Source organism: Mus caroli, chromosome 4, assembly GCF_900094665.2.
Source record: "Mus caroli chromosome 4, CAROLI_EIJ_v1.1, whole genome shotgun sequence".
Taxonomy (NCBI): domain Eukaryota; kingdom Metazoa; phylum Chordata; class Mammalia; order Rodentia; family Muridae; genus Mus; species Mus caroli.
Window position 1 is genome coordinate 107,497,780 of NC_034573.1, and position 12,243 is coordinate 107,510,022.

The following is a 12,243-nucleotide window of genomic DNA, read 5'->3' on the forward strand; positions in this document are numbered from 1 at the left end:
AAAAGAAAAGAAAAGAAAAGAAACTCTTTGAAATCCCTTATTTGGATTATTGGTGTCTAGTGCCTGCAGTAATCTGTCCTGACATCTCATACCCCAGGATTTTACATTAATGTTAACCTTTCAGAGCTCTTGTCTTTTGTTTATGTTTTCTTGTTGGTTTGTTTTTTGAGAGACTATGCCCAGCTTCTTGTGTTTTCTGAATCTTTTGTTGTCGTTGGGTTGATCTGGGTATTCTGTGTTGGGGTGTCGTTATATATAGTATGGGCTGTGGCCTTAAACTCAAGGAATTCTGCCTTGGCCTCCCAGGTGGAAGGATTACAAGGATACACCATCATGCCAGCCCTGAAGGGACTTTTCCTCATGAACATCATTGCTTGACTTGATGCTATGGGCTAGTCCACGTAGGTTTTGCCTCTGTGTATGTCTGTACACTATGTGCATGCTTGGTCCCTTGCAAAGAGAGCAGAGGACAGCTTCAGGTCCCTTGGGACTAGAGTTACAGGCGGCTGTTAGCCTTCTTGTGGATGATGAGAACAGAAGCAGGGTCCTCTCCAAGAGCAGCCAGTGCTCTTTACTTCTGAGCCATTTCTTCAGCTCCATCCAGCCTTACTCATATGTCACTGTTGAACTTTGGAACAGAGAGGGACTCTGTGGCTGCTTTCGTGCCTGTGGTTTCAGTGTTTCTGGCGGTTCCACCTCTTTTCTTTACTTCTGCTTTACTTCCTTCAAGGCTTTCATTCACTCTTTTGATTAATTTCTACTTTGCTTCAATTAGTTAATTAATTAATGAGGCAGAGATCCGCCTGCCTGTGCTTTGCCTTGTTCCCTACTTTACCTCTCTGTAGCTGATAGTCTCTGCTCTTGGCCCCTACCTCCTCTTGCAGTGTTCTTCAGACTTAGAGTTGCTTAGTATGTTTTCCTTTTCTAAGGAGCCTCAAGCATTGCTTCGATATCAGTATCATCTGCCATTGTCTGTAGATTCAAAACCCAGGTGCTCTCTCTCCATTGCACCATAGGAGCCTTCCTCTACCATCTTCTCTAATGGCCTGTTCAGGCTTTCAGGTGCCTGGTTCTAATATTCTGGAAGAGGCTGTGGTGCTGCTGTGACCACAGCTGTCATTCTTAACTCAGAGGCCGCCAGCTATCCCAGGACTGAGAAAGATACCTGGGTGCTCAGCTTCGAGAGCTGGGCTTCTCCTTGATTTAGTTCATCATCCAGGAGCCTGACTGTGACTTGTTTGCAAACAGCAGGTTCTGTGAGAGTGGAAACAGAAGCTACGAATGTCTCTGCAGCATTAGCATCAGCTATCCTCCTTTAGTCAGAGTTATTACTGCCTTGCAGTGGTGGCTCATGCCTTTACTCTTAGCATTTGAGAGACAGAGTCAAGGGGATCACTTGAGTTCCAGGCCAGCCTGGTCTAGAGTGAGTCCCAGGACAGCCAGGGTTCAACAAAGAAACCCTGAAACAGTCTGTCATGACTGTCCTGGAACTCACTCTGTAGACCAGGCTGGCCTCGAACTCACAGTGGTCCACCTGCCTTTGCCTCCCAAGTGCCGGGATCAAAGGTGTGCACCACCAGCACCTGGCTAGTCTGGTTTTTAAGTAGGGTTTTCTGTTGTTTTGTTGTTTTTTCTCGAGAAGGGGTTTCTCTGTGTAGCTGGCCTCAAACTCAGAAATCCTCCTGCCTCTGCCTCCCAAGAGCTGGGATTAAAGGTGTGTGCCACCACTGTCCTGCTTGGGTTTTCTGTTGTTTGGGACAGGGTTAGTGTGTTTTGCTGGCTGCCCTGGAACTCACTATGTAGGTAGGGCTGGCCTTGAAGTTGCTGTAGCCCCCTACCCTGTCTCCATACAGACATTATTACTTGTCTGTGCCATTGCTCCTGTTCGTATAATTTTGAATTGTTCTTAATTTGTATAGCTTGTTTGTATCTGTATAATGAGTAAATATTTACCCTATCTTTGCCTGGTTTTGGCATCAGGATCATGCTGACTTCATAAAATGGGTTAGAATTTTGAACGTGTAACTCTCTTTATGGAGTAGGAGTACAGTTTTACTCTTGGAATGAATAAAAACTGTAGAAAAGATAGAAACGTCAATCAGAGAAGTAAAAATCAAGTAGGAATATTTGAATGTGACATAATTTTTGAGAAATGAAAGTTCACAGTTTTACTTGTTTTCTCGGCCTTGTTTGTACAGTCTTGCTTCATGGGTAGACATTCTGGTTACCCATTCTGCTCCCAAGTGGAATTCACTTCGATAAAGCAAGACAGAAAAGAAGCCTCTCCAAGAGCCTATAATCTTTAGTCAGAGTTTCCGGTTACTATGGTAACAATAAAGAAACAATACAGGGAGGAAGGCCATGTGACAACAGAGCCAAAAATTGCCTGGCTGGAAATTATTGCTCTCAGGACATTCAAGTGATTCAAGGTTTTTGTGAGCCTAAGAACTGATAGGTTAAACACTCCAAGTTAGATCCAGAAACACCATCTTTCTATTCCTCTATTAAGTTGATAGCTCATAATTAGACAGTCACAAACTTTTCTCTAGTCTCAAATTGTCATGTAATGGATGAATTAATATATTTCAGAGCTGTGTGTGTGCCATTTGGAGTTTTCTTCAGAATTTAGATTCAAATTGACCATATTTGCTTTTCCTATAGATTTCACTAATTTTGATTTTTGGAAAGAACTGTATAATTTTTCCCTCGTTCAGATTCAAACACTGCATATGATGAGATGATCAGATACCATGTGATTGATGGTCTCAAGTGCTTCAACCAGAGCTAAATGTTACACAATTAACACTTTTTTGTAGATATACAAACAGCTACAGCCAACAGTGAAGCATACCAGGTATGGTAGTATGCAGCTGTAATCCCATCTCTCCAGAGGCTGAGACGGGACAGTCATGAGTTCAAGTCCAGCCTCGGTTATATATTGAGACATGTATGTGTATGTCAGTTACTTGCACACATGTACATGTGTAAAGGCCAGAAGTTAACATCATGTGTCTTCCCCTGCCCATCCCCCCTTTAAGGCATGATCTTTCACTGTACCTGAACCTGCTGTTATGCTAGACTGGGATCTCTTTGTCTTTGCCTCCACACCCAGTGCAGGAGTTAGAGACACACATGCTACCTTCCCCAGCTTTTATGTGGATACTGAGGATTGATCCAAACTCAAGTCCTCGTGCTTGCATAAAAGCACTTGATCCATTGAGCATAAGAGTAAGAATTTGTTTTATTTTTTTTCAAAAGATTTTTTTTTTAATATGAGTACACTGCAGCTGTCTTCAGATACACCAGACGAGGGCATCGGATTCCATTACAGATGGTTGTGAGCCACCATGTGGTTGCTCAGGACCTCTGGAAGAGCAGTCTCTTAACCGCTGAGCCATCTCTCCAGCCCTTCATTTTTTAACTTAAATTTTTGTTTGTTTGGGTTTTTTTTTTTCCCCCAAGACAGGGTCTCACTGTGTAGCTCTGGCTATCCTGGAATTTATTCTAGACTAAGCTGACCTTGAACTCACCTGCCTGTACCTCCAAAGTGCTGACATTAAAGGTGTGTGTCTATAGCAACTTAAATATTTTAATAGCTTGGTCGATAATAATATTATAAATTCTTTACATATGTTAACTCATATAATCATAACAAACCTATGTATTAATGACTATTAGTCCTATTTAACTGAAGAATAGAGGGTTTAATTAATGTACATATAAAGATATTTCTGTATGATTGTAAATATATAAAATATATGAGATTCATACCTCATGGGCTACCTTTAGAAGCCCAGCTCTTAATTGTTATACTATGTTTCTTCTGTGTCTACATGTCTTTAGATATACACACTGACCAGGTGGCAGTGGTGCACACCTTTGATTCCAGTGCTCAGAGGCAGAATCAGGTGAATCTCTGAGTTCGAGACCAGCCTGGACAGTCTATAGAACAAGTTCCAGGATAGTCAGGGCTACACAGAGAAACCCTGTCTCAAAAAAAAAAAAAAAAAAAAACACCGCTGGTCATGATGGTGCATGCCTTTAATCCCAGCACTCGGGAGGCAGAGGCAGGTGAATTTCTGAGTTTGAGGCCAGCCTGGTCTACAGAGTGAGTTCCAGGACAGCCAAGGTTACACAGAGAAACCCTGTCTCGAAAAACAAAAAACAAAAATACCACCAAAAGACACACACACAAAAAAAGAAATACACACTGTATAGATGCTAACGTGAATATTTGTGATGTATGTGCATGCGTGCGTTTTCTGTGTTCCTGTGTTTGTGCACCTGCATTTGGTGGCCAGAGGTCAATATTAGACCTCTTCTACAATCACTCCACCTTGTGTTTTAGACAGAATCTTTGTTGAGCCTGCGGCTCTGTGATTCAGCTAGAGGAGTTGGCCAGCAAGCCCCAGAGAGCTCTGGGGTCACAAGTGCACACCATCTTCCCATGATTGCTAGGGATCAAACTCAGATCCTCATATGCACCAAGCACATGACTCTCCAGCCAAGAAGCACATATTATTAAGTTTCCAACAATGTGTTAGAGTTATAGGAAATAGAAAGCAATAATAAATCGAGCTTTGAGGTATTTATATTGTGATGGAGGGGGGAATGCACCATATCATATAAATAATTTCATAGTGGATATGTAGTTAATCTTGATTGACTATGGATAATCTTAAATAATAGAATTCCTACTTTCATAGAGAGCAGCCCTATAGCTTATTATGACCTAGATTATTTGGAAAGAGAGTATTCCTTGCTGTGGTTTCTGTGAGATGCAGTAGACAGATAAGTCATCTGCTTTTTTAACTGGATTGTATGGGGACTGTCCCACTTTTGGACCTTTGCTGCTGTCTCTCAAACTGAAGTCCTCATGCATGCTAGACAAATATTCTACCACTGAGTACCCCAACCTCTTTCATTTCTTAGGCTGACCTTGACTTTGAGGTCTTTTAAGTTTTTCAGATACCAGTATTAGAGGCATGCGTCATCATGCCTACCTCTTAACTTTTTGTTTTTGAAATAATTTCATGTTTATGAAGTGGTTTAAAATATAGCAGTTTGCCAGAATAGTGCAAAGAACTTATATATCCTTTATCTAGATTTTCCAATTTTTAACATTTGCGTTTTCTCTCTCTCTCATATAAAACTGTATTATTTGGGAACAACTTGAAAATAAGTTGTGACTGAGTGCACTCTTTTTTTGTTTGTTTGTTTGGTTTTTCAAGACAGGGTTTCTCTGTGTAGCCCTGGCTGTCCCTGGAACTCACTTTGTAGACCAGGCTGGCCTCAAACTCAGAAATCCACCTGCCTCTGCCTCCCAAGTGCTGGGATTAAAGACGTGTGCCACCATTGCCCAGCGAGTGCACTCTTTTAAATGAGTATGTGTGAACCACCCCTCCCCTAGAAAACAGTCCCTTAAAACCAGAAATTGCACTGCTACAGTACTTTAGTCTATTTATTCAAAGTTTACCAGTTTACCTAATGATACCCTTCAGAGCAATATAAACATATTTGACCCTTGTGCTGTATGTAATCTTTGTAGTATGTGACATGGTGCTCATCGTGACCCTCCTCCTATCACAGGCCTACTTGATTCTAAGAGTCCTCTAAGCTCTCTACCCTGTCCCTGATTAGACATGCAAGCAGGACAAATGGCTTGATTTGATTTTCTTTCTTTTATATGATTCAGTGGAGCAGCGTGACTTCATTGGAGTGGACAGCACAGGAAAAAGGCTGCTCTTTATGGCTAATGAAGCAGACTTGGATGAAGAGCTGGTCATTAAGGGATCCATCCTGCAGAAGTAAGCCCTAGGGATTGACTTCTTGGCAGCTCTCCCTTTCTTGAAACCAAATAAAACCACCCACCATGGGAAAGTAGGAACGAAAACTAGATTATACTGTGTGAAATGGAGAAAAGTATGTGAATGCTATCCCCTGAGACAGGATCCCAGCTTCCCTTCACGGCATGCACTTAGCGTTCCTTGTGTCTTTTCTTACCAAGGTAGAGCCAAGTCCTGCACTGAAGTAGAGCAAAGTGTCTGTGGGGAGAGCAAGGACTGACCTTCTGACAGCGTTAGAGAGCCTCCTTTTAAAGATGTGCTAGAAAGCACATAGCATAGTCCATCATCTGTGGTGTTAGTGTGACCATGTTTTTAGGAAACAAAAGCCCCAGGAGGTTCACATCTGGGGAATATGAACTCTTATCTCACTAAGCACAATTCCATATTCTTTCCCTACCCATCTAATAACAATTCTACTTTGTCAGTTAATTTGAGTAATTTACATATCTTCTATAAGTGAAATCCTATATACTTATATGTTTGTGGTTGACGTAAAGTATATAGAACTTCCTAATCACATCACATCCTAGTAATGGGTTCATTCTATATACTACTTTATTTATTTTGACATTTACTCATTTTTATTTTTTTATGTGTACGGACATTTTTCCTGCATGTTTGTCTGGGCACTGTGTACATGTGCTTATGAAAACTAGAGGGGGACATCAGATCTCCTAGAACCAGGGTTACCAATGGTTGTGAGACACTATGTGGGTGCTAGGAATAGAACCTGGGTCCTCTACAAAAGCAGCAATTATTCCTAGCCACTGAGCTCTCTCCAGCCCCTCCATCTCCATCTTACAGACCAGGATTACCCAACAAACGCCTCTTGTTTTCATTATCTTTGTTTTGTATCTTGTTTTTCCTCCTTGGGTGCTTGCACATGGTGTCTGGTTTCTTTTGTTGGGTTAATTTTTTTCTTTTCTTAAATAGAAAAGCAAAATTGGGGTCAGTGGCCAAAATCTGGTGATAGGATATGTTATCTTTATTATAATCCTTTATTTTGAATATAATTTTTGTTTTATTATTATTTTGTGAACATGTGTATTCATGTGGGTATGATGTGTGTGCTTTGGCATGAATGCCATGGCGTGCCTGTGGAGGCAGAGGGCAGTGTGCTGAGTTGGTTCTCTCATTCCGCCTTTGGGTGAGTTCTAGAGATTGAACTCAGGTGGTCAGGCTTGCTAGCAGGCACCTTACCCACTGAGCCTCTTTCTCGCCTGCCCTTTATGTAAATTCTGCATCTGTCACTCTCACAGCTTCTTGTTCCCCTCTTGGCATGGCATGCTGTCTGAAGAGCAGCTGGGCAGTCATCTGGACCAATAAGAATGCCGTCTTTCCTCAGGCACACTGTCAAATGCCTTAATTCCAGCACTTGAGACGCAGAGGCAGGCAGGTAGAGCTATCTATTCAAGGCCAGTGGGGTCTACTTAGTGAGCTCCAGGTTTAATATAAAGATACTGTATGGAAACTGAGTCCTCAAAATCCATTAAGACAACAATAAAGGGATTTTTAAAAGGTGTAAATCCAGAATGCTAAAGAAAATCAGTTTCTCTAAGCTTAGGTTTATGCAACTGAATGTGAGTTTATAGTTATTCTCTAGAGAATCTCCATTTTATTTCTGACAAGCATGTGTTTTTAATAGATCAAAAGTGTAAGGTATTTGTGCCAAATATTTAATAAGAAAATCATGATGCTCTTCCCACAATGTTATGTGGTTCACTTTTAAATTCTAGGGGTCAAGGGTGGTTTTTTGTTTTTTTTCCAGAAAGGGTAATAAACATTTAAAAACAAGCTTTTAAAGATATCTTTTTAAATGAAATAAATGTTCACAAGTTTATCTTGGAAAGTTTAGGCAGTTGTATCTGGGGAGACAAGGACATTTGTCAAGACTACAAAAAACATGGCCAAATCTATTTTGAGGACTAAAGTTAGTGGGGAAAAAATGGTTTAAAATTCAATTGTTTCATTTGTGGAAAGTCTTGAAATTCTTATCTAAATTAGGAGTATCCCTATTGATACATGACCAGTCCCAATTCCAAAATATTTCTCTCATTTTATGATTAGGATAGGTAACATATAAGGACATCTTTTTAAGCCAAAATTTGCCAATTGTGGTAGCACCTTTAAACCCAGCACCCAGGAGGCAGAGGCAGAGGCAGGTGGGTCTCTGTGAATTCAAGGCCAGCCTGAATAAGAGCTGAACATAGAGCTTCAGAATAACCAGGGCTCCATAATGTAACCTTGTCTCAGCAACAACAAAAAGAAGGAAAAAGAAAACGCTAAAATCAATAGCACTGGACTTTTGCTCTTATTTTTCCATATTTTTTTTTTCAATTCTGTAAGGAAACTTGGCTATGAGAACTCTCTTGTCTTCAGACATGACTACATGAGCTGGCGAGTGCAAGGGTCGTCTTCCAACCTCTGCCTGTGTGGTTCATCATGTTGCCAGTTCGATAGTGTTGAGTCTTCAGTAGTACAATCAGCTTGTTCTTAGCTTTCTCTTTAAGATTCTGTTTTCTTGGATATACTGAATCTGTTACCACCCTTCCTCTGTGGTCTAGCTTCCAAAATGTGTAGTCCTGGACTTTGTTCTTGTAGGTTTATATTTTTAAATTAAAAATAAACAAATAGCTGGTTAGTGGAGGTATATACCTTTAATAGAAGCACTCAGGGAACAAAGGCAAGAGGATCTCTGAGTTCGAGGCCAGCCTGATCTACAGAGTGAGTTCCAGGACAGCCAGGGCTATACAGAGAAACCCTGTCTCGAAAACCAAACAAAACAGGAAACCTTCACTACCATTTTCAGTACACAGTGATTAGTGACTGGTCGGTCCTCACCCAGGACTGTCTTCCTTCGCTCCTCTTCTCCATCCTCCCGCTCCTCCTCTGCTCCTTTCGTCTCTCTTCTCTGTGACTATCTTACACTAGTGTCCATCCTCCTCCTCCCTCCTTTCCATTTCTTCCTTCTTCATTTAGTCTAGCTCCCCCTCATAGCCTTACTTATTCTTGCATATCTACTCGTGCAGCCTTGAGTGTTCATTTTTCCATATAATATGTGAGGAAGAGTTATTAATTTTTTGTATTGTGTTGTGCACACTTGCCATAACATGCATGTGGAAGTCAGAGGACAACTTTTGGGAGTGGATTCTCTCCTTTCACCGTTTAAATTCTAGGGTTCAAATTTGGGTCATTGGGCTTGGTAACAAGCTTCCTTCCCCACCCCCAACCTCCTCACCCCATCCCCATCCTCCCCACCCCATCCCCAACCTCCCCACCCTACCCCTGCCTCTGGTGCTGGGAGATAAACCCTAGGCCTTGTGCAAGCTCTCCACCCCTGAGCTGTATCCCTAGCCCAACCCTCAATTTTTAGTTACTTTGTACATCTGTTTTGTCGACTATTACATAGAGCTTTTGGGGGGTACTCTTGGTTCTGGCATAAATTGTCATCATTATAAATTCACAGTTCCATCTTGATTGAACCCTCAAACCCACACTACAGTCTAGCCTGTCTCTGCTGGACCAGCCTTCCTTCCATTCCTCCCAGCAACTGCTTTCAGCCTTCAGTCTGTACTAAGGGAAGCTATTGCTGCTGCTGCTCCTTCTCAGGGGAAATCCTACCAAGTGACAGATTTCCTGGCTTCTGCTCTGACTATACACTCACCCTCACGCAGACTCTCCTGCACTTCTGTTCCTGAAGCCTTGGAGGAAGAAGTTGAGGGACCTCCTTTCTTCCCTCAGGCCTCTTACTCCATTCTCCTGCCACCACTGTAACCTTGCTCCTCTGCTTTCCCCACAGTCTCTGGGCTTTTCAAACTTGTCCTGTATTGTCTTTCCTCCTTCCAGCTATGAGTACATTGTTTATAGAACAAAGCACAAATTCCTTAGGCTCCAGTCACCTATCCATTCTTCCTCCTACCACAACCCTTCCCCACAGCTACAGAGAGCTCCTCTGACTTCCACATTGCTTTATGTTGTTGTTCTAATGGTCATTTGTCCTTTTTGTGTATATGAATGTATGTCTGTGTGTGCATGTGTGTATGTATATATGGGTGCCCCTACAAGGTCAGAACAGGATACTGGATCCTCTGGGACTAGAATTATAGGCAGTGAGTTGTCTGATATGGTGCTAGAAACTAAATTTGGTTGTTCTGGAAGAATAGTACATGCTCTTTTTTGTTTGTTTGTTTGTTTGTTTGTTGTTTTGTTTTTTGAGACAGGGTTTCTCTGTATAGCCCTGGCTGTCCTGGAACTCACTCTGTAGACCAGACTGATCAAAGTGAACATGGGTGACATAGTGAGATAATATCTAAAAGTAAAAACTGCATATAAACAAAATTAATATTAAATAGAGTAGTTACAACAATATACTGTAATAAAAGTTATGTAAGTAAAATCTTTCTCCCAAAATATCCTATTATGCTTGTTATGGTGGCTCATGCCTTTAATCCTAGTACTCGTTAGGGAGAGGCAGGAAAATCTCTATGTGTTCAAGGCCATCCTGGTCTATATAGTGAGTTCCAGTCAAGCCAGGGCAACATAGTGAGACCCATGTCTCAAAACAGAAGAAAATAAACAAAATCCTATTATAACTTTACTTCTTAAAATAAACAACAACTGTATATATAGTGTCTGTGTGTTTTGAGACAGGGTTTCTCTGTGTAGCCCTGGCTGTCTGGAACTTGCTCTGTAGACCAGGCTGGTCTCAAACTCAAAGATACACCTGCCTCTGCCTCCCAATGCTGGCATAAAAGGTGTGCCCTACCACTGCCCAGCTTAAAACAAAACAAAACAAAAAAAAAAAAATTAAGGGCAATGTTTTACTATGTAACTTTGGCTGGCCTGGAAATTACTGGATAGAGCAGGCTGGCCTTGGGCATACAGAGATCACTTGCCACTGCTGAGATTAAGGGCATGAATTACCATGCTTGGCATATCTTAAAGGAAGCACATTATGGCTTCTCTCAGGCATATCCAAATCACTAGGGTCTCTACTCTTGTGTATTGGAGCCACTATGTTATGCTTGAACAAGAGTACTGTGTTGCTAGGACAGAGGGTCTGATAGCTAAGATGGCTAATAGGTGACAGCTGGGCGGGCAGGTAGCATATGAAGTTTGCATAAGCTGAACAAAAGAATGATTCATTGTCTCAGGTGACATGGGACCAGATTTCACCACACGTGTATCTAAAATTTTAATGTATTGATTTCTGGCATTTTCCATTTAATATATCAGACTGTGGGTAACTATAATTGTGGAATATGGAACTGCCATTGAGGCCACACCACTTCTTCATATAGTCCTGAAAATATAGGGCATTTGACATAAATGTGGTAAACTTACATACATGGAAGCAAAAAAATAAAATGAAGAAGTCAAAAAACCAAAATTCTTGGAGCAGAAAAAAGAAAAGGAAAGAAAATTAGTACCTGCCACCCTGGTCTCTCCAGGCTGAGGCGTGGCCCTTACCTGACGACAGACTAACATCCACATTGCCTGGTTATGAGCCTTTCTCTCCTGTCCTTCCTACAGGCACCCTAGGATACATTTCCACACGGGCCTTGTGGATGCCCATCTCTACTGCCTGAAGAAGTACGTTGTGGATTTCTTAATGGAGAATAGGTAAGGAGGAGGAAGGTGGAGTTAAGTCTACTAATTTTGAGCATTCTCTGTCTCAAATTTTTTGGATGTTTTATTGTAAATCTACAGTTTTTAACAAATTATAGTATAGCTGGTCTTAGCTACTTTTTGGGTTCTTCTTTTTCCCACCCTTTATCCCCCATTTTCACCCCCATCACTAGATAGGAGGAAAAGAAGCAGAGAGAGGAGAGGAGAGGAGAGGAGATCCTAGAATCTAATTTATTTCCTCTTCTTTGAGTATGACTACTGGGAAACTGCAAACAGCCTTCCTAAATGACCACCAACACTTCACAACACAATTGCAGAACCTATCCCCAGCTGGCAAAAGTCACGCCTCTGCTAGAGCACAAGGCAAATCAAATCCCTAAACCCGGGATTAAAATGGAAGCACACTCTTATAATATTTCTGTGGTTTTTTTAAAAAAATTGTCAGTACAGTATAGTTTTGTTTGTGGTTGGCTTTACTTTTGCTTCTGTGTATGTGTGTGCGCATGCACGCATGTGACCACAGATGTTCTCAGAAGGCAGAGGCATCAGATCCTCAAGCTGGAATTACAGGGGCTGTGAGCTGCCCGACACTGGTCCTGGAAACACAATCCAGGGTCTGCTTAAGAACAGTGTACTCTCTTAACCGCAGTCATGTCTCCAGCCCTTGGTTTTGTTTTTTTTTGTTTGTTTGTTTTTGGTTTTTCGAGACAGGGTTTCTCTGTATAGCTCTGGCTGTCCTGGAACTCACTCTGTAGACCAGGCGGGCCTC

General features: G+C 41.6%; 1 protein-coding gene across 3 annotated transcripts in view; it reads left to right on the forward strand.

The window, feature by feature from the left end:
* Nucleotides 1-12,243, forward strand: part of Eif2b3 (eukaryotic translation initiation factor 2B subunit gamma) — a 70,524-nt gene that overhangs the window by 30,804 nt on the left and 27,477 nt on the right. For all 3 annotated transcript variants that reach the window (XM_021160234.2, XM_029476762.1, XM_029476763.1), the window contains 2 exons: nucleotides 5,696-5,807; nucleotides 11,379-11,468. In XM_021160234.2, the coding sequence (XP_021015893.1) occupies nucleotides 5,696-5,807; nucleotides 11,379-11,468 (202 nt within the window). The remainder of the gene's footprint in view (nucleotides 1-5,695; nucleotides 5,808-11,378; nucleotides 11,469-12,243) is intronic.